This window comes from Macrotis lagotis, chromosome X (assembly GCF_037893015.1).
Source record: "Macrotis lagotis isolate mMagLag1 chromosome X, bilby.v1.9.chrom.fasta, whole genome shotgun sequence".
Lineage (NCBI taxonomy): Eukaryota > Metazoa > Chordata > Mammalia > Peramelemorphia > Peramelidae > Macrotis > Macrotis lagotis.
The window spans coordinates 617,959,045-617,986,085 of record NC_133666.1 but is presented as its reverse complement, the minus strand read 5'-3'; the positions used below and the strand labels follow the sequence as shown (position 1 = coordinate 617,986,085).

The 27,041-nt window shown below is 36.4% G+C and overlaps 1 protein-coding gene across 2 annotated transcripts in view; it reads left to right on the top strand.

Moving 5' to 3' along the window:
* Positions 1-27,041, top strand: part of TOP1MT (DNA topoisomerase I mitochondrial) — a 109,231-nt gene that overhangs the window by 32,592 nt on the left and 49,598 nt on the right. Inside the window, exons 8-9 of one of the 2 annotated variants that reach the window (XM_074202928.1) lie at positions 15,804-17,005; positions 25,895-26,010. In XM_074202928.1, coding sequence (XP_074059029.1) covers positions 15,804-17,005; positions 25,895-26,010 — 1,318 coding nt within the window. Of the gene's footprint in view, positions 1-15,803; positions 17,006-22,877; positions 23,136-25,894; positions 26,011-27,041 lie in introns of those variants that run through there. The other variant, XM_074202929.1, reaches the window with a different exon arrangement.

Sequence of the window (27,041 nt, the reverse complement as noted above, 5' to 3'; positions counted from 1 at the left end):
TTATTCCTTTCTTGACACTTATTTTTTTATAATTTTTATTTATTTAAGGCAGTGGGGTTAAGATGTGACTTGCCCACGGTCATAGAGCTAGGCAATTATTAAGTGTCTGAATTCAAATTTGAACTCAGGTCTTCCTGACTCCAAGGTCGGTACTCTATCCATTGCGCCACCTAGCTTCCCCTATTCTTTTCTTTAAAGGTTCTTTATTGAATATGATGTTATTATATTGTGGTCAGTAAAAGATTTGTTTACTGTTTCTGTTTCTCTGCTTTATGAAGTTTTTATGCCCTTAATACATGCTCATTTTTTGTAAAGGTACCGTATATTTCTGAGAAGTAATGTATATTTCTGTCTCAATTCAGTAATCACAATAGCTGTCTTTTCTAAAATTCTATTTAAATCCTTCTCTTCTTTCTTGTTCTCCTATTTGTTAAATGTTTCTAGGTCTGAAAGAGGTAGGTATAAATCCTCAATTATTATAGTTTTGTTATCTATTTCTCCTTATAAATCTATTTTCTTTTAAGTATTTAAATTATATGTCATTTGATGTATGTTGTGGGTATATGTATGGAGTATTAGCTTTAATATATTGTCTGTGGTGCCTTTAAACAATTAATTTTCTCATTTGTTTCTTTTAATCATACCTTTTTAGCCTTTTTTTAACTGTTGCTTTATCTACCTCTGACTTTTTGAGTTCACCTTAATTAAAAGTACTAATTAACTGTCTACCATGTAAGGTACTATGCTAGGATTTAGAAAAACAATAAAGCAATCTCTGTTTGAAAGATGCTTATATTAAATTGGAGGAGACATAAATACATATGTAAATATGTACAGAATGAATAAACATGGGAAGAATAGGAAGAGATTAGAAAATAAATATAAAGAGAATAAATACAAATAAAAACAAAATTCTTCAATACATTGTAGTTTGAGACAGGGTAAGCACTAACAGTAAACTGCCATGTAGAGGATGAACAAGTATTTAGGCTAAAAGAAACAGCACCAGTTTGACTCTTATGATAATTAATATGAGATGTGGTTCTTGAGTAGAAATGAACTTGAGAAATCTCATGCAGAATTGTTGGCTATTGTCAACTAATTACAATGAGGATAAAGGAAAAGAAAACAGGGATATTTAACACATCAGTGTATATAGAGGGAGTAGAGGGTACTCTCTCTATTTCTTTATATTGTGTCCTGTCATGTCCTATCTTTATGTTGCATCTTATATTTTAGAATAAGTAGTTTATTTGGGAGTAGTTAATTTTCTAGTCATACCACATTTCAGTGATTTATGAGGGGTTCTTTATTGTTAATATGCTAAAATCTGCTTATAGCTTGTGTGCATTTCTCCTTTGTCTTTAGGGACCTATACTTTTTATTATGTTACTTCCAGGAACAAATTTAAAATTTTCTGGCTTTTAAAACCCTTCATAGGGGCAGCTAGGTGGCACAGCGGATAGAGCATGGGCTCTGGAGTCAGGAGGACCTGAGTTCAAATCCAGCCTCAGACATTTAATAATTACCTAGCTGTGTGACCTTGAGCAAGCCACTTAACCCCATTTTCCTTGTAAAAACCTACCCCCAAAAAAACCCTTCATTTTTTTTTTAGGTTTTTCAAGGCAATGGGGTTAAGTGGCTTGCACAAGGCCACACGACTAGGTAATTATTAAGTGTCTGAGGTCGAATTTGAACCCAGGTCCTCCTGACTCCAAGGCCGTTGCTCTATCCGCTGTGCCACCTAGCCGCTCCCAAAAAAACCTTTCATAACCAGGCCTCCTCCTTCCTTTCCAGTCTTTTATACCTTACTCTGTCTCTTTCACATGGCAGCTAGGTGTTGCTTTGGATAGCATGCTGGGCCTAGGGTCAGAAGGACTCCTCTTCCTGTCTAGCTTCAGACACTTAGCTCTGTGACCTTGGACAAGTCATCATGTTTGCCTCAGCTTCCTCATCTGTTAAATGAACTGAAAATGTCAAACCACTCCAGTATCTTTTCCTAGCAAATCACAAAATGAGTTAGATACAACAAATGAACAAAGAGTTAGATACAACTGAACAACAACCCTTCCACATACTCCACAATCTACTGACAAGGATTTCTTTGCTATTCCTTGAATAAGACATTTCCTCTCCTGAATGGGGACATTTTCATTGGCTGTCCTCATGTCTGAAATTCTGTCCCAGCTTCCAAGATTCTTCAAATTTCAATGAAAATTGTATCTTCTACAGATTCTGAAACTATCTCCAGTTTATCCTGCAATATATTGTTAGTACATACTCGTTTATCTTTTGTCTTTCCCATTAGATTGTAAGCTCCTTGATGGCAGGGATGCTGTTTTGGTCTTTCTTGATATCCCCAGCACTTAATAAAGACTTGTTGACTTGTCTTCACCTTTTTAGAAAGTATAGTTTCTCTCATATAGCATCATATGAAAATATTAGTATTAAAAAAGGATTTTTTTTAGTTTGAGAGAAACTTGGAGATGCTAAAAGCATTGCACAATTTCCCACATCATTCCATCCTGAACTCTCTATTTGTTTCTAGGATCAATTTATTATCTATTCACAGTACCTATGCAAATTTTATTTAGTGAAGGTTTATGGCAATGATCTATCCATTCAATTTCACATCATACTTGATTTGTCCTGTGTAGGTACTGAAGCCTCTTTTGAATGATTGTGGATTTCATTTGGGAAACTTTGCAGTATTCCAGGGATTGATACAGTGTAATCTGCAGACAGAAGAATCTGGAGATCCAAATCATCATTAGGAAATCTTTCTTCCATTTGAACTGTATGCTGAGTATTCCCCATTAATGGCAAATAACTTTGGCAAACATACTTCTCTCTTCTATGCTGTTTCACCAGGCTATAGCAGGAGATTAGACTTTTTGACCCAAGTCAAGTCACTTAAACTCTCTCAGCCTTATTTTCCCTCACTGTAAAAATAGGGGTAATGACACCTATATTACACGATTACTGTGAGAATCAGATGAAAGGATACATGTAAAATTTTTTAAAACCCATATGTGCTATATATTTACATTTTATTATCATTAACTATTCTTACCAAATTAAATGCTTTCTTACAATGAACAGACAGTAAACACAGTGGACTTCTTTGCCTGTTTTGTCACTCATAACTGCAAAGATAGCTTCTGTATAAGATCATTTATTTAATAGATCAAGGAAGTTTTTTGAATATGTATAAATTATTCTCTTTAAAATTGTGATGAAATGGAAAAGTAGGTATTTGGGTAAAAAGTTTCATTGATTGCTATTTGGGTAATAATAATAAATATCATTTTTGTTCACATTTGGTATCCTTTCTTCAAATGTCCTGAGAATCAGTCCCTTAATGGCCTTAAAATTGTGTTATCATGAATCAACCTGTTTGTAGATTTTTTACCAAAGCTTTTGTTAAGTATCTCATTCTTACAAGGAAGATGATAAGATAAGGACTAGCCATTAATACATTTGAATAGATTTCGAACTGATTGGTTGGCCAAACTCAAAGAATAGTCAGTGGTTTCATGTCAACTTGGCAGGAATTCTCCAATGAGGTAAGGTACCTCATGGCATCAATGCTTGGAATGTTGTTTCTCATTTTTATCATTGACCTGCATAAAGGTAAAGGCATCATTGTCATTAGTTTTGTAGATGATACAGAATTGGGAGAAGATAACTAACAATGAATGATAAAAACAGGATCCAAAAAGATCTTATCAGGGTAGATCATTAGGCTGAGTCTAATAAGATCATATTGGGATAAATGTACACTTTGGTAGCAAAAATATTGATTTTGCAAGTACAAAATGGGGGAGAAATTGTTTAAACAGTAGTTCTTCTAGAAAAGATTTGAGGATTTTAGTAGACAGCAAGTTCAATATGAATCTATGTTGTGGCATCTAAAAAAGCTAATGCCATCTCTTGAGATCTTTTGAGAGGCACAGCTTCCAGGAATATGGAACTATTAGTCTCCACTGTACTTTGACTTCATCAGATCTTATCTAGGATGTTGTAAGGAATGTTGTATTTAGTTCCAGGAACCATAATTTAAGGTGAACACTGTTATCTGAGAAGAATACAAAGGAAACTACCCAAATGGTGAAGGCCATGAAAATTGAAGTAAATGGGTTGTTTAGCTTAGAAAAAAGGACTCTAGGGGGAACTTTGATAGGTGGGTCAGGCTATCATGTGAAAAGAGGGATTAGACTTATCATCTTTGACCTCAGAGGTCAGAACCAATGGGCAGAAATTGAGGGCTTGGTATCTAAGGGGAGAGACCCACCACTCCTCAAGACAGTCCATACTTTTAGGAAGTGTTTTCTTGACACTGAGTTAAATTCACTAAAGTCACTTATTCTGGGTGATGGGTCTGGTCTGGCAATTCCACTTTTTAAAAAATTTACTACTTCTTTATCCATGACATATCTGATACTTGGAGTTCAGATGTCGTAGTTTTCACCATCATCAATGCAGAAAATCATTTTTAATTGAAATTTTGATAGGTCTTTTTAATTTTTGTTGGTTTTCCCCTCCCTTTCATTTCATCCTTAAATGCTCTTGGGATAATCTGTCTTAATTTGGTCTCTCACTGAGTTATCCATAAATCTTTGTTTTTCTGTAATCTACTAATCACTTTTTTTAATAAAGTGATATTGTTCATAAGTTTTCAACAGTTTCCCTTTAATATTTTGCATATTCTGAACCATCTTTCCTCTTGGCAAGGAAATAAGAGATCTAGTGTTTGCTGACTAAAGTTGTTTATGGCTCTTTGACCCTTTGGTTGTAATTTACTTACATCAGTTTAACTTTTTTTAGGAAATATTGATAATGTGAATCAAAATCTATTCTTAATAAATGATAATAAAATTGCCATTTTTAAAGTTCTTTAAAGTTGTTAAAACACTGCAGATAGATAGATGGATAGATAGAATTTAGAGAGATAGCACAGTTAAGTGGCACAGTACAGAAAGTGCTGACAGGCCTGGAGTTAGGAGGACCTGAATTCAAACCTGGCCTCAGATACTTACTTGTGGGGTTGTGGGGTACTAAATTGCCCAGGCTGGAAGAAAAACTGCTGAGGCAGAACTCCAAGCTAGTTGCACTTTATTAAGTGGTCCGTGGCCCCCTGTAATGAATTGGATATCAGATCTTCCTCATGCTTTTTTTTTCCCCCAGAGCTTTACTTTTATGGGGTTTGATATCAAAACATGCAAAAGAGGCATATTAAAATTCAGGCTCTTTCTGGTTGATATACCTTGATTTTGACCCTCCAAGAAAGTCAGAAATAATGCATCATTGTGGATGATCAAAAGATGGGCAAGACAAGGGTCACCTACTCCTATTAGACAAAAGACTGTAGGTACAAAAATAAATTGGGGAGCCAAAGAATCAAGATACCCCACCCACACTGGGTTTGGACATAGAACTTGAACAAAATAGGATAGAGATATCTTTGTCAGCATTCTTGCGGTTGCACAATGAGAGAACATTGATTAGTAACTGATAAATGAGAGAACATTGGATCAAAGTTTGAGGCCTATTACAAAGGTGTACTTTTAGAATCTATCTTTACCTAATTATGTAAAATGTTTGTTCTTGTGCAGTATTTTTAACTTCTGAATGCAAATTACTAGATGAGTATATCACAAATAATTGCCAATAATCATTACCCTTTATGGAATCATACTGAATTTATTAATACTGATTGGAATGGAGTATGGGTCCAAATGAAGTATTTCTTACACTGTATGACCCTGGGCAAATTTGCCTCGGTTTCCTTATCTATAAAATGATCTGGAGGAAGAAATGGCAAAACATTCTAATGTTTTTGTCAAGAAAATCCCAAAAGGAGACACACAGAATCGGATATGATTAAAACAACTGAACAACAGTATAGTTTGTGATATGATAATACCGAGCTTCTCTCTTTCCTTCTTTTTCCCCCATTATGTTCCTTGATGCTCTGAAATTTTATTTCTATAGACAACTACTGTTTTTATTTGTTCTAATTTCATCACATCTGTCAGTTTGGTGTAGCACTCCATAAGTCTTGCATGTGTTTGGTAGATTCTCAGTTATTTTGTGCATTTTTTTTAAAGAAATTGTTTTTCCTATTTCTTCCTCTTGTTTTGGGCCACACTCAGAATGATTTTTGTGAAGTTACTTTGTGTCCTTGTCTTAAGCTTATCCTTATCCTTACTTAAGCTATTAATTGCCCTCATTTCATGTTTAATTGATAATCTGGTATTCTTTCAATATACCATTTTATTATCTGCAAATAGAATTTTTTCACCTCTTTCACTTATCTTTTAAAAATTTTTCTGTAGCTCATATTTCTGAAGTATTATATAAGATAAAAAGAGAAGTACTATGATAGTATGTTTTTGGTAACACTTGTATTACTCTATTACAAGTAACAGTGGGCGCGGCTAGGTGGTACAGTGGATAGAGCACCGGCTCTGGAGTCAGGAGTACCTGGGGTTCAAATCCGACCTCAGACACTTAATAATTACCTAGCTGTGTGGCCTTGGGCAAGCCACTTAACCCTATTGCCTTGAAAAATCTAAAAAACCAAAAATAAACAAGTAATAGTGGCTCTTGATTTTAGATGTATACTTTGATGTATTTTTAAAAGTCTTTTTGTTCCTATACTTTTTCATGTTTTTAATACAGATGAATGCTATCTTTTGTCATCTTTTTTCTACATCTATTAATATAACCCCTGTAGTTTTTATTCATGGTTATTAGCATGTTTATTTCTAGTGTTCCCAATGTTGAAACATCCTTGTACTATGAAACCAATTCAGTATTACCATTCTGAATATTTTTAAATATACTGCTTTTGTTCCTTGGTTAATTTTTTTGTGTTCTTGCAATAGTATGCAATATTTCTTTTTCTGATGTATCCTTCCCTGCTTTGGGTTTCATGCCATATTTGGTTTATAGACATTTGGCATAGTTTCCTTTTTCTATTTTTGTTGGTAGCTTATATGACAGGAGTTAGTTGTTGTTAAAGATTTGCTATAATTCACTTGAAAATCCATCTGGGGGGGTGGCTAGGTGGCACAGTGGATAGAGCACTAGCCCTGGAGTCAGGAGTACTGGAGTTCAAAACCTACCTCAGACATTTAATAATTACATAGCTGTGTGGCCTTGGGCAAACCACTTAACCCCATTGCCTTGCAAAAAAAAAAATCTAAGAAAAAAAAGAAAATCCATCTGGACGTGGTGTTCTTTTTCTTTGGGAATTCATTTATGACTTGTTTCTGTTTTTGAGATTGGATTGTTTAGATTTTCATATTGTTTTCTGAGAGTCTTGGTATTTTGTTTCTATAAATATTATGTATAAGTATTTAGAAACTTTAACATATATGTTATTGACATAATTGTTTCTGATAATTTTCTTTATTTTTTTCTCCATTTGTTATGACTACCCTTTTTAAAAATTTTTGTGATTTGATTTTGTTTTTGGATTTGGTATATTTTAATCATGCCAGCTATAGTACATATTAAAACTTTATGTAATTCTTTAACCATATGAAACTCCCATTTATGATGTGCAAGTGAATTCTGCTCATCAGTTATTTTATAAACTGAATATGTCTTTAAAATGTATGTATGCATTTAAAATAGTTAATTCAGTGATTTTTATTTTTTTATTTTTTAATGATTTATTCATTTTCACAGTGCCATAGATATCTTGTTGTGAAAGTAAACATAATTCCACCTCCCCACAAAAAAAGATAGAGAAACCCCAAGAGAAATAAAGTGAGAGGGGGAAAAAAAGTGTACTTCAGTCCGTGTTCAGATACCTTTGGTTTTGTCTCTAGGATGGCTTGCATTCTTTATCAAAAGTCCATCAGAGAAGTTATTTCAATATTTTCCCCCTCAGTTGCTATTAAGTGTATTTCCCTCCATTCTATTCATCCCCACTCCCATTTATTCTTCTCTCTCTCTCTCTCTCTCTCTCTCTCTCTCTCTCTCTCTCTCACACACACACACACACACACACACACACACACACACATCACCCTGTCCCTCCTCAGAAGTATGGTGTATCTACAACCCTCTCCCATGATTTTCCCTCTCTTCTGTCACCTACAACTCTTTCCTCTGTTCCCTTTCTCCCATCCCCTTCCTCTCCTTTTTCCTGTAAGGTAAGATAGTTTTCTATACCCTAATGAATATGTATGTTATTTCCGCTCTGAGCCACTTCCAGTGAGAATTAAACCTCACTTGTTCTCCCCCTCCTTCCCCCTTTCCATTCCATTACAAAAGCTTTTTCTTTACTCTCTGACATTAAATATCTTAGCCTATTAGAGACACCTCTACAGTCTCTCCTTTCTCTTTCTCACAGCACATTCCTTTTTAACCCATTGATTCCATCTTTATAATAAATTATACCACTACATTCAGCTTCCTCCTGTGTGCTGTCTATATATGCTCCTTCTAACTGCTCTTAGAAATAAGAAGGTTCATATGAGTTATCAGTATTTTCTTCTCATATAGGAATTCAAGCAGTTCAACATCATTGAATCCCTCATAATTTGCCCTTCCTATCAGCCCTCTCTCTGCTTCACCTGGGTTGTGTACTTGGAGATCAGACTTTCTGTTCAGCTCTGGCTGTTTTAACTAGAAAGTTTGAAAGTCCCCTATTTCATTTAATGTCTTAAGTTTTGCTGTGATTCTCAGTTGTAAATCAAGATCTTTTGCCTTCTGGAATATCATTCCAAGATCTACAAGCCTTTAATGTAGACGCTGCTAAATCCTGTGTAATTCTGGCTGTAGCATCATGATAATTGAATCACTTCTTTCTAGCTGCTAGTAATATTTTCTCCTTGACTTGGAAGTTCTGAAATTTAACTGTAATATTCCTGGGAGGTTTTGTTTTGGGATCTATTTCAGGAGGAGATTGATGGATTCCCTCAATTTCTATTTTACCCTCTGCTTCTGGGATCTCAGGACAATTTTGCTGGGTTATTTCATGAAAAATGAAGTGTAGGCTCTTTTCCTGTCATGACTTTCAGAAAGCCTGATAATTTTTAAATTGTCTCTCCTGGATCTGTTTCCCAGGTCAGTTGTTTTTCCAATGAGATATTTACATTTTCTTCTAGTTTTGCATTCTCTTGGTTTTGTTTTATTGTTTCTTGATTTCTCACAAAGTCATCAGCTTTCCTTGGCTACATTTGACGTTCGAAGGAGTTATTTTCTTCAGGGAGTTTTTTTTTTTTTTAGGCTTTTTTGCAAGGCAAATGGGGTTAAGTGGCTTGCCCAAGGCCACACAGCTAGGTAATTATTAAGTGTCTGAGGCTGGATTTGAACTCAGTTACTCCTGACTCCAGGGCCAGTGCTCTATCGATACACTGTGCCACCTAGCCGCCCCCAGAGAGTTTTCTTATCTCCTTTTCCAATTTTGCTTTTTAAGGCATTGTTCTCTTCATAAATCTTTTGGACTGCTTTTTCATTTGACCTAAACTGGTTTTTAACATTTTTAACATTTCACATTTTTTTTATTTCTCCTTCACTAAGCTGCTGACTTGGTTTTCATGATTTTCCTACATTTCTCTTCCTGATATTTCTTCTACCTCCCTTACTTAATTTTCAAAACCTTTTTTGAGCTCTTCTCTTCCACAACCTGAGACCAATTCCTGTTTTTCTTGGAGGTTTTGAATATAGAAGCTTTGACTTCGTCATTTTCTGAATATGTATTTTGATCCTCCATGGGAACCAAAGTAATTATCTATGGTCAGATTATTTTTTTCCTGTTGTTTGCTGATATCTTCATGATTTTATCATGCTTCCAAAATTTGTTTTTTTTGGGGGGGGGTTAGGGACACTCCCTCCCAGGGACCTTAATTCCCCCAATGAGAGACTCTGACTGCTCTCCTAGTCTGTGCTCTGGTCCTTGGATGACCCTGGGCACTCCCCTCTACCCTGGAGCTATGAGGAGGATCCCTGTTCCTCTATGGTAAGGATGGGGGTCCAGACTGGGCCCTGGATCTGATTATGAGCAAAGCAGCAGAGTCCTACCGCAAGGATAGCAGAGACACCTCTACAGTCTCTCCCTACACCCTTACATCTATGGGCTGAGCACTCTAGAAGCAGCTGCTAGATAATTCCGCAGGTTCCTGGGGCAGGGCTTGCCCTGAGGCCAGCACTGACCTGTGCTCCATGCTCACTCTGGTGTGGCAGCGTTCTGCCGACCCTCCAAGCCTTCCTCAGGGATCCCTAGACCAAGAGGTCTGGAAACCACACTGACTTCCATAAGAACTAGGTGCCCCCAGACTGTTGCTGGAAGTTTGGATCTAGTTGGTTTGCTCCAGTGTGGCGTGCTTTCCAACCCCAATCCTGGTAGAATAGACCTTTCCAGTAGATCTACAAAGTTGTCTTTGGATGGAAAATTATTTCACTCTGTCTTTCTTTGGGTTCTGCAATTCTTGAATTTGATTAGAGTTATAATTTTAAGGCATTTAGGGTTTTCTGGGGAAGAGTTCCCTGGCAATTCCTGCCTTCATGCAGCCATCTTGAGTCCACCCTGATTTGATTTTTTCTTTAAAAATTAAATCTAATCTATTTGAACTAATTAAAATCTTAGTTAAATTATATTCTTTAACATCTTTATTTGCAATTTTATTTCTTTGATTTTTAAGATTTTTGCTTTTATAGTTTTTTTTTGGAAGGGCTATTAATTTATTGATGTTCTAGGTTGATTTGGGTTTTTTTTTAGCTGTGTATTCAGTTCAGTGATCTTCTCTTTTGTTAATATAAGTGCCTAGAGTATCTGCCTAGGAACATTTTTTTTTAGTTTTTTTTTGCAAGGCAATGGGGTTAAGTGGCTTGCCCAAGGCCACACAGCTTGGTAATTATTAAGGCTGAATTTGAACTCAGGTACTCCTGACTCCAGGGCTGGTGCTCTATCCACTGTGCCACCTAGTTGCCCGCCTAGGAACATTTTGATATATTGTCTAATTGTTGACTTTCTCTTTAATACAATCACATGTGATTTCTGTGATTTATGCCTTGTTGAATTCTTTTGTATAATATTATTTATTCTTCATTTAAGTCTCCATATCTAAGCAAGAAGGCAGATGAGATTCAATTCTATGATGACAGCAATAATCCCAAGTGTTTTCTGTGATGCCCTGACAACTATTTCTGGGCCAAATGCATTCTGATGCATTTTTCAACTACTTTAGCACTGGTGAAGCCACACCAATTAATGGCAAGGTCATGATCCTGATGATCTGAGCTAAATACTTCCATGGCATTCTTAACAGACCAGTTCTTCTTGAGTAGCAAAGCATCTGTTGCTGATTCCTTCCCAATAGAAATCTACAAAACAGGATTCCATTGCTCCTATCTACAGAAAACTCTCTGAAATCTTTCAGATTATATGGTAAGTGGAAGTTATTCCTTAGGAGCCTAAAAATGCCTCATTGTTCATCTTTATAAAGAGAAAGGAAACATCAGTGATCTCTCCTGGTCATTGCTGGCAAGATCCTTTCCAGTGTTCTTAATCGGCTGATTAATAATCATCTGGAAGATGGTTATCAGCTCAAGAGTCAGTGAGTGTAGCTATAGAAAAGGTTGTGGAATGGTCGATATAGTGTTTGATTCCTCATAATTCCAAGAGAAATATCAGGAGCATTATAGAGTTCTGTATACATTTGTCAACTGACCAAGGATTTTGATACTGTCAGTTGCAAGAGCTTATGAAAGATTATGGCAAATTGGGATACCTGAAGAGAAGTTCATTAGCATTGTAGGCCAGTTTCATGATGGCATGTTTGCACATGTTCTGGATAAAGGATAATGAGTACGTGCTCTTTAGCATGAAGTTTTCTGTAATATTGTCAGATACCTTTAAGTAAGGATGAAAATGGCATCATGATCAGGTTCTTCACTCATGGTATACTATTTAACTTGAAAAGGATACAAATCAAAATTAAAGGGAAGGGAAAATCAGTGTGTGATTTTTTTTTTTTCCCCACAGATAGTTGTAGGAAAGGCTAAATTGTAGCAGATTATGGATCAATTCTCTTATACTAATTTTGGCCTGATAGTCAACACTAAGGAAACAGATCCTTCATTGGTCAACATCTATATAAGAAGATAAATTTTGAAGATTTTGAAAGCTGTTGATTTACTTAGCTTGGCAGCATACTTTACAGGGATGTCCACACAGAAGATGAGGTTGATGCACATTATTTCCAGAGCTAGTTCAAGTTTTTGGGAGGCTCCAAAGTAAAGTGTGAGAGAAAAGAAATATCAGGATTCATACTAAAATGAAGTTCCTAAAGAGGCACTATGCTGACTGCACTATTGGATGATGATGAAACCTAGATAGTCTAAATTGACAGAAATCTAAACTGTTTCCACTTAAATTGTTTCAGGAAAATCCTGAAGATTACCTTGCAAGATAAGGAACCAGGCACTGAGGTCTTTTTCTGAGTTGAACTACCAAACATTCGAACTATATTTCCAATGGTGCAAATTAAGTGGCTAGCTAAAAAGTTCGAATGCCAAATACATACTTTCCCTAAAGGCTATTTTACAAAAAATTTGTGCATGGAAAGAATTAATGGAAGTCAGAAGAGGCCATATAAAGATACTCTCAAGGAATCTCTGAAGAACTTTAGTATTGACTGTGAGACATGAGATATACTGGCACAGGACTATCCAGCACGCTGAGGCCCCCATCAAAAAAAGGAACTATATTCCTGTGAACATAGCAGAATTATAGAAGCTCAAAAGAAATATGAATTGCACAAGTCGAAAGCCACTTCCACGCTGAACATTCTAATGGACCACTTGTGCCCCCTATCTGTAGTATAGCGTTCCAAACTCTTCTACCAAGAGTTCAGTTATAATCAGCCATAGCCAAACTGACTTCAATATTGTGGTGTCATTGGTTGTCTTCAGAAACATAAGGATGAACAAGTCTATACTGTGATCTGTTTTCCTCCCAAATTAGTTTTTATTATCTTATGGTCTGTGTCACAGCTAATATTTCTGCCATTTAGTCTTCATTTAAATTATTAATACACAGAGCATGATCATAGAATTGTAATTTAGAGTTGTCCAGCCCCTTTGTCTTGCAAATGGAACTAAGCCTGTAGAGGTTAAATAATTTGCCCAAGGTCACACAGATATTTAAGAAGTAGAGGAGAGATTTAAACCTATATCCTTCAACTCTAAATCTTTACTCTTTATTCTTTACTATTCTGCACTTCTGATTACTTTCTGTGGAAATTTCATACAGTGATGAAAAACTAAGTATATTCATGATTTTTATTTTTCTAATATTTTGTTCAGATCATAATTCTTGTTTATTATTCTGTTAAATTTATCCATAGAATTTGACAATTAAGAGAAATCATTGATAACTTTGGAGAGAATAATTTGAGTTTTGATTGCAAACTGTCTTTTAACCTAATCAAAGTATTGAGAAACACAGAGGAAGCAGAGGCAATAAATAGCTTTTTCTAGAAGTTTGGCAAGATAAGATTAGGAATATAGAATCATAGCTTTGAAGGAATTGTGATCTAATGAGAACTTTTTAAAGATATGGAAGAATTGGGAATGCTTGTAGACAGGAGAGGAGGAACCAGTAGTAGATCAAGAGATATTGGAGATTAAAGAGGGGAGATAATCATGAAGGACCATCTGTAGGAGAAGATGGAAGGTTGACCTTGGTAAGAAAAAATGAGATTTCTTCATTAGTTACTGAAGTAAAAGAAGAAAGAAGAGTATTTAAGAAATGTCGAAATGTAGAGAATGGGACAGGAGGGAATTTACAGCAAATAGTCTCTATTTTCTCAATAAAGTAGGAGACAACATCCTTATCTGATGGGTAGATTGAGATTTGTTTGTGGGGGAGAGGTAATGTCGAAGGCTTGAGGAGAGAAGAAAAATTGTCTATCTTATCCCTTTCTCAAATGTCTCCTTACTGTAATTCCACTCTATCATTTTTTTCTTCCTTTTCTTCTTTTAATTCCAATACTATGTCAGCAACTCTTGTGTATTCTATGAGATAAGATTTGCTTCATTATTTTATATATATATATATATATATATATATATAAAATATATATTAGCATGGAGGTATATGAGGCATGGTTTTATTATTGTCTTTCTTGTGTAATGTCTACTAGAACTACTGGGGCTACTAGAACTACTGATGCTCTCTTGTATTTCTGTTGTATCTGCTACTCTATATATGACAGACACATACATAATAGTAGTTTCCTTCTAATTCTTCTTGCCTTGGTTTAAAATCTTCATTGTCATATTGCAAAATTAATAGGAAAAGATATTATTACCATACTCATTAAGAATACTTTGTCAGTAGCTTAATAATTGTTTGTTAGTTGATTGATTACCTGACCAACAGCCCATTCTTCTTGTTATCAGACACTGACTTAGCCAGATTCCTTCTCTTTAGTCAGCAACAGAAGAAAATCACCTTCTATCCAGGAGTCCCAGAGGTAGAGCTTTCTAGAACTGGTGATCTTACTGTCCTCTGCTTTGGGCGGAACTCTGAGAGCTATGTTTTGTTCTGTGCACCACATTTTAGGAAGAACATTGATAAACTGAATAGTGTCTAAAGGAAGGCAGTAAGAATGGTGAAGGACTTTAAATTCATGTTCAGTGAAGATAAGTTGAAAGAATTAAAGATGTTTAGTGTTGAGAAGGAAAATGTAGGGGATGGGGTAAAACATTATAACTTTATTCAAGTACTGGAGAGTTGTCACATGAGGGAAAGGATTAGACTTGATAGCTAGCAAGAAATTGCTAAAAGACAAATTTAGATTTCATGTCAGGGAGACCTATCTTAAGATTTAAAACTATATAGGGACTAGTTGCCTGAGATGGTGGTGTGTTCCACTTCATTGCAGGTCTTCAAGCAAACCCAGAATGACTACTGGAATGTATTGTAGAAATACTTCTTTGGGGGTTTGGATTGAACTAGATAATTATTGAAGTTCTTCCAAATCAGATTCTCTGATTCCATCGTCTTTTTGTTTCTTCCCTTCTCAACTTAAATCATTAGTTACTATGTCCTTTGAGTTGAATTTCTCTTATGTTTCTCTTGTCTTATCCCTTTTCTTTAATTTAATGCCCATTTATTTAGCACAGTCTTCTTTATTACCATTCTGAACTTTTTAAAATAGTCTTCAGCACATCTTCTTGCATCCTCTCTCCTGTTGTACTCCTTCACCTGTAAATCATCCCTAACATTAGTCTCAAACTTATCTCCCTTGTGTATAGTTCCAGTTACATAACTCTAACACTTAGAATCCTTCCGTGGCTCGCTTATTGCTGTTGACTAAAATGTAAATTCCTTATTTTGGCATTTAAAAGCCTACATAGAAAGGAAAACCTGCCTTTCTAACCTGAATTTCATGAGCTGTTCTAAACCATGTTCTTAGACCTTTCATATGACCTCTGGGTCTTTGCTCACCTGATTCCCTATCCCTGGAAAGATCTCTTTGAATTCCCATCCTTGTGCTTCAAAGCCCACCTCAAATGCCCCTTCTGATACAGATTTTTCCCTGACCTTCTATGATTCTCATATAGTATTTTGTTATTCACCTTTTTGATGTTTACACAATAATATTGTGTATTTTATGTCAACCCCCAGTGCACAGCACAATATGTGGCATACATTAATAATGTACTTAATAAATGATTATGGGCTGGGATTGAAAAATGTCTTAAATTAATGAAATGTTACCAATGCTATCTAACTTTTGCTTTTGGTTTTTGTGTGTTTTTTCTCTTTGGGTAAGATAACAAAGCTATATGAAGTTCATCAAAGTAAGATGGAAGCTCCTTGTTGCAGAAATCAGGGAATCTATGAAGATGGGAAATATTCAACAAGTAAAAACGATACTGCAAGTAAAGTCACTGTTGGGGGACAAAAGGGAATGGAGAAGAATGTGAGCATTCTACATTGGAGCATCATGGAAGAATCAAGCAATAAACCAATGGAAAGCAACCAAATGAAAAATGTGACTGGTAAAAATGAACAGGAAGTTCTTAAAGAAAAGGACTCAAAGAAAAGACAAGGAAAGCATAAGCAAAAACACACTGAGAAGTCTCAAAAGGTAGGGGAGCCAGCAAAGGAGAGTGATGGTGAGCACAGGAAAACAAAAGAGAAGGAAATAGGATTTGAAATGATTGCGAGGAAACATGGTGATACCCAAGAGAATGCAAAAGAATCTGAACAAAAAGAAAATGCAGATAAAATAGAATGTGATTATATCAGTAGAATGGGAGGAGATCATAAGAAATGGCAGGAAAGCCAAAAAGAGGAAAATAGCAAAACGATTCCTGTGGAGATGAACACTGAAAGGAAAGGTCAGACAGTAAAAAATCCCAAAGGACAAAAGTCATTTGAAGGGAAAGATATACAAAATAATGAAAATAAAGAGGAGAAAGAACTGAAGGTTGAAAAAATTAAGGAAGAGAATGAAGCTGAAAAACAAGATGTCACCATGAATGCAACAGAGAGTAAGTTACAGGAGAATCAGACTAAATCAGAAACTTTGGTTTCTAAAAAAGAAAAGAAAAGGAAGAAAAGCAAGGGAGAATGTGGTTTGCACAAGTTAAAGGAAAGAAAGATAGACTATTGGGACCTAGAGGAAGAAGGGCAAAGAGGGAGAAGATATATAAAGATTGAAAGTGAGGAGGATAGACAGACAGAGGAAGAAAAGCTGAGAGGCAGCTATGAAGGAGGGGAAAAAACCAGAAGACGGGAAAAATCAAGAGACAGAAACAAATTCATAATTGAAAAGGATCTAAAAAGCAGGAACGAAACCAAAAATAAATTCCTGGTAAAGAAGAGTGGAACAAAAGATAAAGTGAAAAAAGAACTGTTAGTTAATGAACAGTATTCCAAGAAAAAATATAAAGAAATGAATAAGAACCCAAAGCAGGAGAATGAAAAGGGGAAAAAGAAAAGGCAGGAGGAAGAAAATAAATGGAAATGGTAGGTTTCTCATTATTCAAGTCCATAGGACCCATATTTCTATGGAGAGATTTCAAGCAAATGCAATATAACTCACTCTGCTTTAGGGCTTGCAAAGAAAACATTGCTTAAGGTCAGTGTAATATAGTTCACATTAATGCTTTTAGAAAAAGGTCATTCAGCATTTCCTACCTTGGTTGCTAATTGGAGAGTTCAGGTTAGTCTAGTGACCTGATGAATAGATTGGTCATTATAATCTGTGACTGGCCATATTTGGGGCATGTAACTAAATCACTTAATGCTAGGATAATGTAGAACAAAATATAGTTTAGTTTTTAAACTTAAGCAACTTCAGAATCCCCAGTAATCCAAGAGTGATCATTAAGTCTGTTATAGATATGCAAAAGTGACATACTATCTGGTTTTTAAGAAAGAACTAAAATCTTGAATAATAGAAATATTTAAAGGGCTCCCCTACACGTTTGTAGAAGTTTTAGAAAATTTAAAAGATTACAGAATTTAGAGCTAGAGAGGACTTTAGAAATCATTTAGAAACTGAACTGTGTCCCAGGAGCTCCACTAAGTATTGGGGTTTGCACAAAGAAAGTCAGAAGCAGTTCTTTCTCTGAAGGAGCTTACATTATAATGGGGCAGGTGTAGACAGGACAAGGTGTATACAAGATATGTTGGTTGGTTCTTGTCCTTATTGAAAAAGACCTAAACTGTGTTTAGAGTAAATGAAAGGCAATATTAGAAGGCAGATAAATAAAATGAAAAATGTGATCCCTGAAGTGATTCTATCCAATACACACTATTGAAGTTATATGAAATACAATATGGTTCTGTTGCTAGTTAAAGGTATGGGGTTTGAGCAAACATGTATGACTTCACTTAAAAGATCAACTCTTGTATTTAGGAACAAAAAAAGTTTATTACTACTGCTGTTGGCAGAAGCTAAGAGAGAAAGGGGGGGGGGTGATCCCCTGAGGGGATTAGCAGCAGATTCAGTCAGCAAGCCTGCAGGGGATAAGCTGAAAAGAAGAAAAGGAAGGACAGTTGCAAAGTATTGCAGCTGGACCCATCCCTGGGGAATCCTCAGCACATGATAGGTCATGAGAGTTTCTTTGGAGATCACACTCCCCTAGAGTGAGTTGGCCTCCCAAAGGAAAACAGCAACTCGACAGGAGAGGGAAAGCTTTTAAAGGGGCGGGAAGATGAGATAATTAGGGACTGGTTGATGGGGTAGAAACTATGAGAGCAGAGATAAGGGGTGTAGGCCAAAGAGCAAAAGTAGCTAAGGACTTGTAGATGAGGAACTGGTGCTCTAAGACTTAATCCTTTCAGACCAGAGATTTGTTTTGTAGATAGAGACTTGTCTTGTGCCTAAGGGCAGGGATTTGCCAGTCCTAGGCAAGTAGTGGGCACCTCATTTCACTAAAGTTCAATGACCTTCTCAGATGAGAGAAAAATGTTAGTGTAAAGCCAGCACAGAAAGAAATATATTGTTTATTTAACATGATTTGTACAGAAATAATATATTAATTATTCATTGGTAAAGCATTTCTTACTGCCTAATTTTCCTCTGCTACAATTCTAGCCCAGTGGAAATGTTCATTGAGGATTCAAATAATACAATCCTTTCAGGGGATTCATTTATTTTCACAAATTGGGACCTAGTGTAGGGAAACTGGAAAAGACCTGGGCCTTGAGGAAACTTGGAAGAGGAGGTAGAAGGGAAGGAGAGCATTTCAAACATGGGGGACAGCCCCTAAAAAGACAGGAAGCTAAGAGTGAGAGCTGTATTCAAGGAGATACTAGAAAATAGTGTATGGAGGTTAGTTTGGTGCAGAATATTAGAAAGTTAGAAGGGGCTTTAAATGCCTGAGGACTTTATAGAAGTGGAATAATAGAGGAATGAACTTGGTGTCAGAAAGCCCTGAGTTCAAATCCAGCCTTAGAGCCCAGCTATGAGACTCAGGGCAAGTCACTTAATCTTGGTCTGCCTCAGCTTCCTCTGCTGTAAAAGAAAGATGATAATAGCATCTTCTCTCCCAGGTTGTTAAGAGTATCAGATGAGATATTTGTTAAATACATAGTAAGTACTTAATAAATGCTTTTAGAATGTGGACAAATTGGGGCAAAGAGATGAATTAGAAGACCATTATGATATTGCAAGCTAGAGGCAGTGAGGATCTGAACTATGATTTCTTTTATGCTGAGTGGAGACATGGGGAATCTATTTGAGAAATAGTATTAAAGGTATTGGCAAGATTGGCAATAAATTAGATATGTGTGGTGAGTGAGAGGAATCATGGATGAACCAAATGAAAGAGAAGACAATGGGAGAGGATAGCTGAATGATAGTGGTGATAGGAAAAGGGGTTTTAACTTTTGGGTTTGTTCTATGTGAAAAACTCACAGACTGACTCCAGAACCTGCAAATTTCACATGTATTACATAAAGTTCACAGATGACTATGAAGAGTTCACAGATTCAGCTTGGGAGAGCCAGAAAGATAGTGAGATTTAAAAAGGACAGACTGATTAACAAAGTTGTGCTTTAAGGGGAAAGAGGAAAGGAAATGGAAAGCAACCACAGGAAGTGACCAAGAAGATCCAGCATGAAGGAAGGTGCTGTGAAAGGAGAAATCAGGGGGAAGGGATCAAAGTGACCCACCTGGATGTTTCTGGGCTCGAGTACCCACTTTGAAAGACTGAGAAGCCAGGAAGGTGGAGGGAAGGGTAGGAGGATTGGGTTGAGTTTACTTTGTATTATTTTGTGAATTTACATTTAACAGTGGAGAGGGTTACATTGATTCTGGGAAGAAGATTATGCTGAATAATGGAAGTCAGGCTCACACAGAAAATATCAGGCAAGCACAATTAATAGTTTCTTAATATTAAAAGGCTAGACATTAGAAGTGTAACCAGGGATAACAAGAAGAACGGAGGGTAGAAGGAATGATGGTATGAGAGAGTAGTCTCATCATTTGTAAATGAGACAATTTGACTTAATAATGAATGGTTGAAATAATTTGGCTTGATAATGAATGAATGAGGGACAGCTAGATGGCGCAGTGGATAAAGCACTGGCTCTGGAGTCAGGAGTACCTGGGTTTAAATCTGGTCTCAAACACTTAATAATTACGTAGCTGTGTGGCCTTGGGCAAGCCACTTAACCCCATTTGCCTTGCAAAAACCTAAAAAAAAAAAAATAACGAATGAAAACTAAGCATCTACTTTTTAACCAGACCCAGAGAATACAAAATAAAGTAGAACAGTTTTTGTCCTCAGAAAGCTCACATTCTAAAAGGGATATATGGTAGTTAGGGAGTTTGTATGAGGAATTGTGAGTGAAGCAATAGGGCAAATGATTGTCACTGCTCTTTTTCAAAAACGGTGATTGTTTTTAATTGTTTACAGTTCCCAGGGCATAAAGAGCAGAATGGGGGTTATCTAGAGAGGATGCACAAGAGCTGAGATGCAGTGGATAGAGCATCAGTCCTGAAGTCAGGAGCACTTGGGTTCAAATTCAGCATTAGACACTAGCTGTATGACCTTGGGCAAATCACTTAACCTCATATCCAGGGCCATCTCCAGTTGTCCTGATTCATATTTGGCCACTGGACCCAGAGGACTCTGGAGGAGAAAGTGATTCTGGAAAGTGATTCTAGTTCAGCTCCCCTCAAATCCAGTTCATGTACTTGTCATGGATGGTATCATATCTCTTATGTCATGGTTTTCTTTGAAAATGAAAAAGAAACATCATATGGCAGCAGAGGATATTATCTCATTTACAAATGATGAGACTACTCTCTGAGATCATCATTCCTTCCATCCTCCGTTCTTCTTAGGTTATCCCTGGCTTCTCTTCTATTGTTGAAGGAGAACTATTTGTCTAGCCTTTTAATATTAAGGAACTATTAATTGCGCTTGCCTAATAGTTTCTGTGTGAGTCTCTGACTCCCATTATTCAGAGGGTGGATTAGTGACTTAGTAGCATAGCAGTTAGAGTGCTGAACCTGGAGTTAGAAACCTTTCTTTCTGAGTTCAAATCTCAGGAAGCTCAGACACTACTTGTGGAGTAGTGGAGAAGGAAATGGCAAATCACTCCAGTATCTTTGCCATGAAAATAGTGAACTGAGTGCAAATGACTGAAAAACTCTAGGTACAGGTCTTAGGTCTTAGATCCTTTCAAATTCAGAAGTTCTATCATTTGATGCTAAAGTCTCTCAAATTAAGCAATAGTAGATTAAGAATCAGATACATCACCTGCAGGAAAAAAAGTTACGTCTGATATTTGCCTTTCAGAAATAGTGATGAATGCCAAAAAATAGTCAAAAAAACATTTCCTGGGGGAAAATTTCTGTAATCTTGTTGACAGTGTGCCAGTACTTTATAGCCACTAGGTGTCAGGATAAACCAAGAATAAACTGAATGAGTAACTTCTCTCCTTGATTAATAAATTAGAACAGTGACTTAAAAAACCTTTTTTCTTAGCCAGATGATCTAGTCCTAGGGGCATTTTACATAATACAAATTACTTTGAAGTTTATGAAGTGTTTTTTTCATAGTAGCCCTGTGGTAAGTTCGCAAGTATATTTAAAGGTAAAAAAGTGATTTACTCATGATTGTACAATTAGTTAAGAACTGAGGATTGAAACTTTTATAAAATAAGGGGAACTATGTAATCTAACATTTTTTTAGTTGCATAGTTCATTAATTGATATGGATTTGTGCTTTAAATTTTGTATCATATCTAAATTCTACTGAGAGTTTCCCAAGAAACGAATATAAAAAGAGAAAATGTTAATCACATTTTCAAACAGTTGGTATCAAATAACTATGATACCTTTGAAAGTGGCCATAGCCTTTATTGTTTTCTTTTTTAACTTCATACTTAGTTGATTTAATTCTGAAAGGATGAGGAACCCTAGGTAAGCCAAGGTAAGATTAATTCAACTGAATGAATTTCAATTCTCATTTTAAATAAATAGGAAAAAGTACTTTCTGTCTTAGACCTTTGAAACCAAAAGGAACAGTGGAATGGCATACCTAGGCAACTTCCATATTTTACAGGTGAGAAACTGAGACCAGAGAAGGGAAGAGATTTAACATCATGTAAGTAACTGGAAGAGCCAGGTTAAAGGATTCCAAATTCAGTGTTGATTCCTTTACACCATACTACCTGCTACAAGGTAGTAGCAAACTCCTTTCCCAGCAATGTTTCTTTTTTTTTTTTTTCAAGGCAGTGGGGTTAAAGTGGCTTGCCCAAGGCCACACAGCTAGGTAATTATTTAGTGTCTGAGGTTAGATTTGAACTCAGGTACTCCTGACTCCAGGGTCAGTGCTCTACTGCGCCACCTAGCCGCCCCTTCTTACCTTCTTTAAGAATCAAATGGAAGGGCCGCTAGGTAGAGCAGCAGCCCTGGAGTCAGGAGTACCTGAATTCAAATCTGGCCTCAGACATTTAATAATTACCTAAGCAGTGTGGCCTTGGACAAGCCACTTAACCCCATTGCTTTACAAAAAAATTTTAAAAAAACAAATGGAACATAAGATTAGGAGAGACTGCAGGTTCAAAAAAGGAGACCTGAGTTCAAATCCTGCCTTGTCTCTTACTACTTGTATGTCCTTGGACAAGTCACTTAAGCTGCATGGCTCTCAATCTCTTCATCTATTAAGAGGTTAGAGATGGCCTCTAGTAGTTCTGTTAGCTTTAAATCTGAAACCTCTTAATATGCAGAAACATGAGTTAGTGTTAGACCCAGAAAGGGCTGTGGAATTAATGTGTAGATATATTATGTGTGGTTTTCAGGCTTAGGACTACATTTCCCAGAATGCTATATTCTAAAAGCAGGGTGGATACTAAAGGATGGGTGTGTGTGTAAATTCGATCCTTTCCGTGTGAAAGGTCAACAAACTGGCATGTGCAGGTATCTTAGTTTTACCATTTTGCACCTGGTTGAACAAGCATGGTTTCTGCTGTGACACTTTGGGATGCAGACTTTTATTGGCAATATACTGTGGTTTGAAAAAATAGCCCCTCGCATGTGCTTTGCTACTAAATCCAGTTATCTACTGAACATCTGGAGACAGCAGTGGCTCTGGCTGGGGGCAGTCCATAGAAGGGAGAGGTCTGCCAGATCCAGGTAAGTATTGATTGAGACTTTTCTGATCCTTTTTTTCCCCTTTGGGGCAGGAAAAAGTATTGTATTTCTCATTTTGAGTCTGCTTGATGAAAATACACATGCATACATTTATGTTTGTTGTTGAATCATTTTTCAGTCAGGTCTGATTCTGACCCCATTTGGGATTTTCTTGGCAAAGACAATGGAATGGCTTGCCATTTCTTTCTCCATCTCGTTTTGCAATGAGGAAACTGAGGCCAATAGGCTTAAGTGACTTGCCCACAGTCACACAACTAGTAAGTGTCTAAGGCCAGATTTGAACTCAGGAGGATGAGGCTTCCTGACTCCAAGCCTGGTATTCTTATTCACAGCTGCCTCCTAGCTGTCCCTCCTTTTATGTACTAGAAGTTATGGATTCGGTCAGACACCTGATTTCTTGCTTTGGCACTGTCATTAAATAACTAAACCTTGCTCAAGTCTTTTCACCTCTCTGTCTTCTGGTTGCTTCAGCTGTCAATTGAACACGTGGAACCCATTAATCTGTAGGGTCCTTTTCAGTTTTCACATTTTATAATAATCCCATTGATCCTTCAGAATTCATAGGATCAAAAAGCGGAAGAAACCTTGTATGTTTTTTAGCTGATGTGTGGCCAAGGTGAGAAGAGCATTCACTAGATGTGGGATCTATGGGTTTTATTGTGACTTTGGGCAAGTCATTTCCCCTTCACTTATGTTGTAGATCAATCATATCTGATTCTTTGTGACCCTATTTGGGAATTTCTTAGCAAAGATACTAAATTGGTTTCCCATTTCCATTTCCTTCTCCAACTCATTTTGCAGGTGAGGAAACTGAGGTGAACAGAGTTAAGTGACTTAATGGGAAAAGAGTTTGCTCATAGCAGGCATTATGGTGTAAAGGAATCAACACTGAACTTGGAATCCTATAACCTGGCTCTCCCAGTTACATATATGATGTTAATCAACTCTTCCCTTCTCTGGTCTCAGTTTCTCACCTGTCATATAACTAGGGTCTGAAATTTGATTTGAACTCTGGTCTTCCTAACTGTGTAGATCCTATTCACTGCACCACGTAGCAGAAAAGGTCACTTATACCACTTAAATATTATAATAATAATATAGAAATAGAAGTATTTGTAAATTGATTTTAAGCCTTTTATATCACAATGAGAATTTTAGAAGAGTCAGTCATAGGTCTACTTGGCTAAATGGCATTCCTAAATAGCAGAGCCTTTCTAGATTCCATAATGGGTAGTATCTTCCCAGTTTTTCTAGCCTTTGAAAGTGAGTGAATAAATGAGTGAAAACATATGTATTAAGTCTACTATAAAGATACAAATACAGATAAGAGGCACTCCTTGCCTTTGAGAAGCTATTTATATAGGGGACCTTCTTGAAGAGGTCCATGACGTCAGGGAGGTGATACCATGACATGCAAATGAATTGGATTTACATGAGGGAGAGCTGTACAGAGTTACCAACCTCACTTTCTTCTGTGGAACCATTTTAGTCTGGTGGCCAGATATGATCAGAATGACTGTAGATTTCCCTGGATGCAGTGGGAAACCTTGACATTTTTAAGCTGAGGTATTACCAGTGTCCATTTAGTGATTAAGGGTTGGTAAAAAAAATGAAACAAAGAATGGTCTCTATGTAGTCCAAAGGATTTTTGTCTAAAACAGAAACTGTTGATATTTACATTCACTCTGAGCCAATCAGAGCCCAAACAATGACCAAGTGGGGCTTGGCGTGGGACCTGTTGTTGGTCAATCTATGAGAGCCCAAATGATTTTGGTTTAAGGCAGGGTTCTTAAGAAAGATATCTTGGGAAGTTTCAGTAATCAAAATTTATATTCCTTTGGGCAAAGTATTCACAAGTAAGGGTGTGATACCCTATGTGGACAAAAGGAAAGGAAAGATGGAAGAAAGAAAGATTGCACAGTGGTCTGGGATTAAATAAAAACTCTTTGGTACTGGAAGACCTTCACAATATGGTGTCAGCCTACCTTTCCCAGCTAATTACATATTACTCCTCACACTCTCATCTTCAACCCAACTGACCAATTTGATATTCTCAGAATATAACATTCTATCTCCAAGTCCCTATGCTTCTGCATAGACTGTCACTCATGGGTGAATGCTTTCCCTCCTTTAACTCCCCTTCTTGAAACCACTCATTCCTTTCTGGGATTTATTTTTCTGTATGGCTGCTATTTGAAATGGAGAGACTGTCTCATGTACTTGAATACAGAGTGCTATATACTGCATGATCCAAAGTTGATGCTTCATAAATGTTGGTTCCTTGATGTTTCTGAGTGCTTTTTTAGATTTAAGCATTTGTGGTGTGTGGTACCTTTTTGTTCCACTTTGCATTGTTTTGTGTCTCCTCATTTGTTTTCATTCTGCATATTGGTCTTTTTTTTTATCACATCAGTATTCTTCAGTCATTTCCCAATTCTTTGTAAAGAGAGGATACTTAAATTACACCATTAAAAATAAAGCAGCCATGACTTTCTGCACAAAGATTCTTGTAAATCTCTAAGTCTATTTTCTTTAGAACCTTAGTCCTCAAGCTCATTTAGTTCAACTTCCTAATTTAACAGATAATGAAACTGAGCCCAGAGAAAGGTATGAATTAAGCTCTTGATTCTTGGGGGTGACCCAGGATGAAGTATGAGGCAAGCTGACTCCTAGTTCTGCACTTTTGATGACCAAAAAAATGTCTTCATGAAGAAGTGAATTTAGTTGTGTCTCATCCTCAGGTGGCAAGAGGAAAAAAACAAAGATGGTGTGAAATGGAAACAATTGGAACATAAGGGACCATACTTTGCACCCTTATATGAACCACTTCCAGATGATGTTCACTTCTATTATGATGGTAAGATAATAAATTATAATATCTCATTTTTAGCTAGTATCCTTTATAATTCTGAAAGTTAGAACAACTTAGCTCAGACTCAGTCCTTCTGACTCTCAAGCCCTATATCCCTTCCTCTCCATCCCTCCCTTTCCAAAATAATACCTAATATTTATGTAGGATTTTGTTAGAAAATACTTTGTATGTATCAGACATTAGATCACAACAGGAATGACAATATAATTAACATTATCCTCTATTTACAGGTGAAAAATCTACACAAAGAAGTTAAGTTACTTTCCCAGAGTCACATAGCTAGGTAGTTAGGTGCCAGAGACTAGACTAAAACTCAGGCTTTTTGACTCCCAAGTCTAGACTTTTTGATTCCATGGCTGTCACAGAAAATGCTTTTCTCAGGTAGTGTTATTTATGAACAAAATCTTTATTCTTTTTCAATGCCATCTAATTTCAGAATGGAGAAGATGGCTTTTTATGTTTATATTCTATACTCATATTTATTATTATAGTGATTAAGGTATCATAATAATAATGGACTTGATACTTATTGGTCTCTCTCCTTTGTATTTCAGAATTGCTTTGTAAATAACCCCACTGTTTATCTTGATTTTACAAAAATAGAATATTTGGATTCATTTATTTGTGAGAATCTAAGTTCTTTTGGACTAATTGTGATGCCCTAGGCTAAAACAATAGGTTTTAGTCAGAAAGGTAGCAAGGCCTAGAAGAGAGCAAAAGTCAAAATGTTTATTTTATGTTTGTTAGGTTTGCCCAGTGTTGCCATTGACAAACAGCATCCTGTTTTAAGGAGCCAGTTCAACTGATATCATTCACATTAACATCACTGGGCAGCTCTCATTTTACTGCTTTACTGTTAAGTGCTGTATGTATGCTTAGTAGCTACATATAACACAATCCCAATCGACAGTAACCTGTGACAATACACAATGAAGACAGGGTGAGGAAATTCAGGACCAAAATCTCTAGGTATTAACAACATCTTTCAGGTTCTCTGGGTTATCCTCTTTTCACAC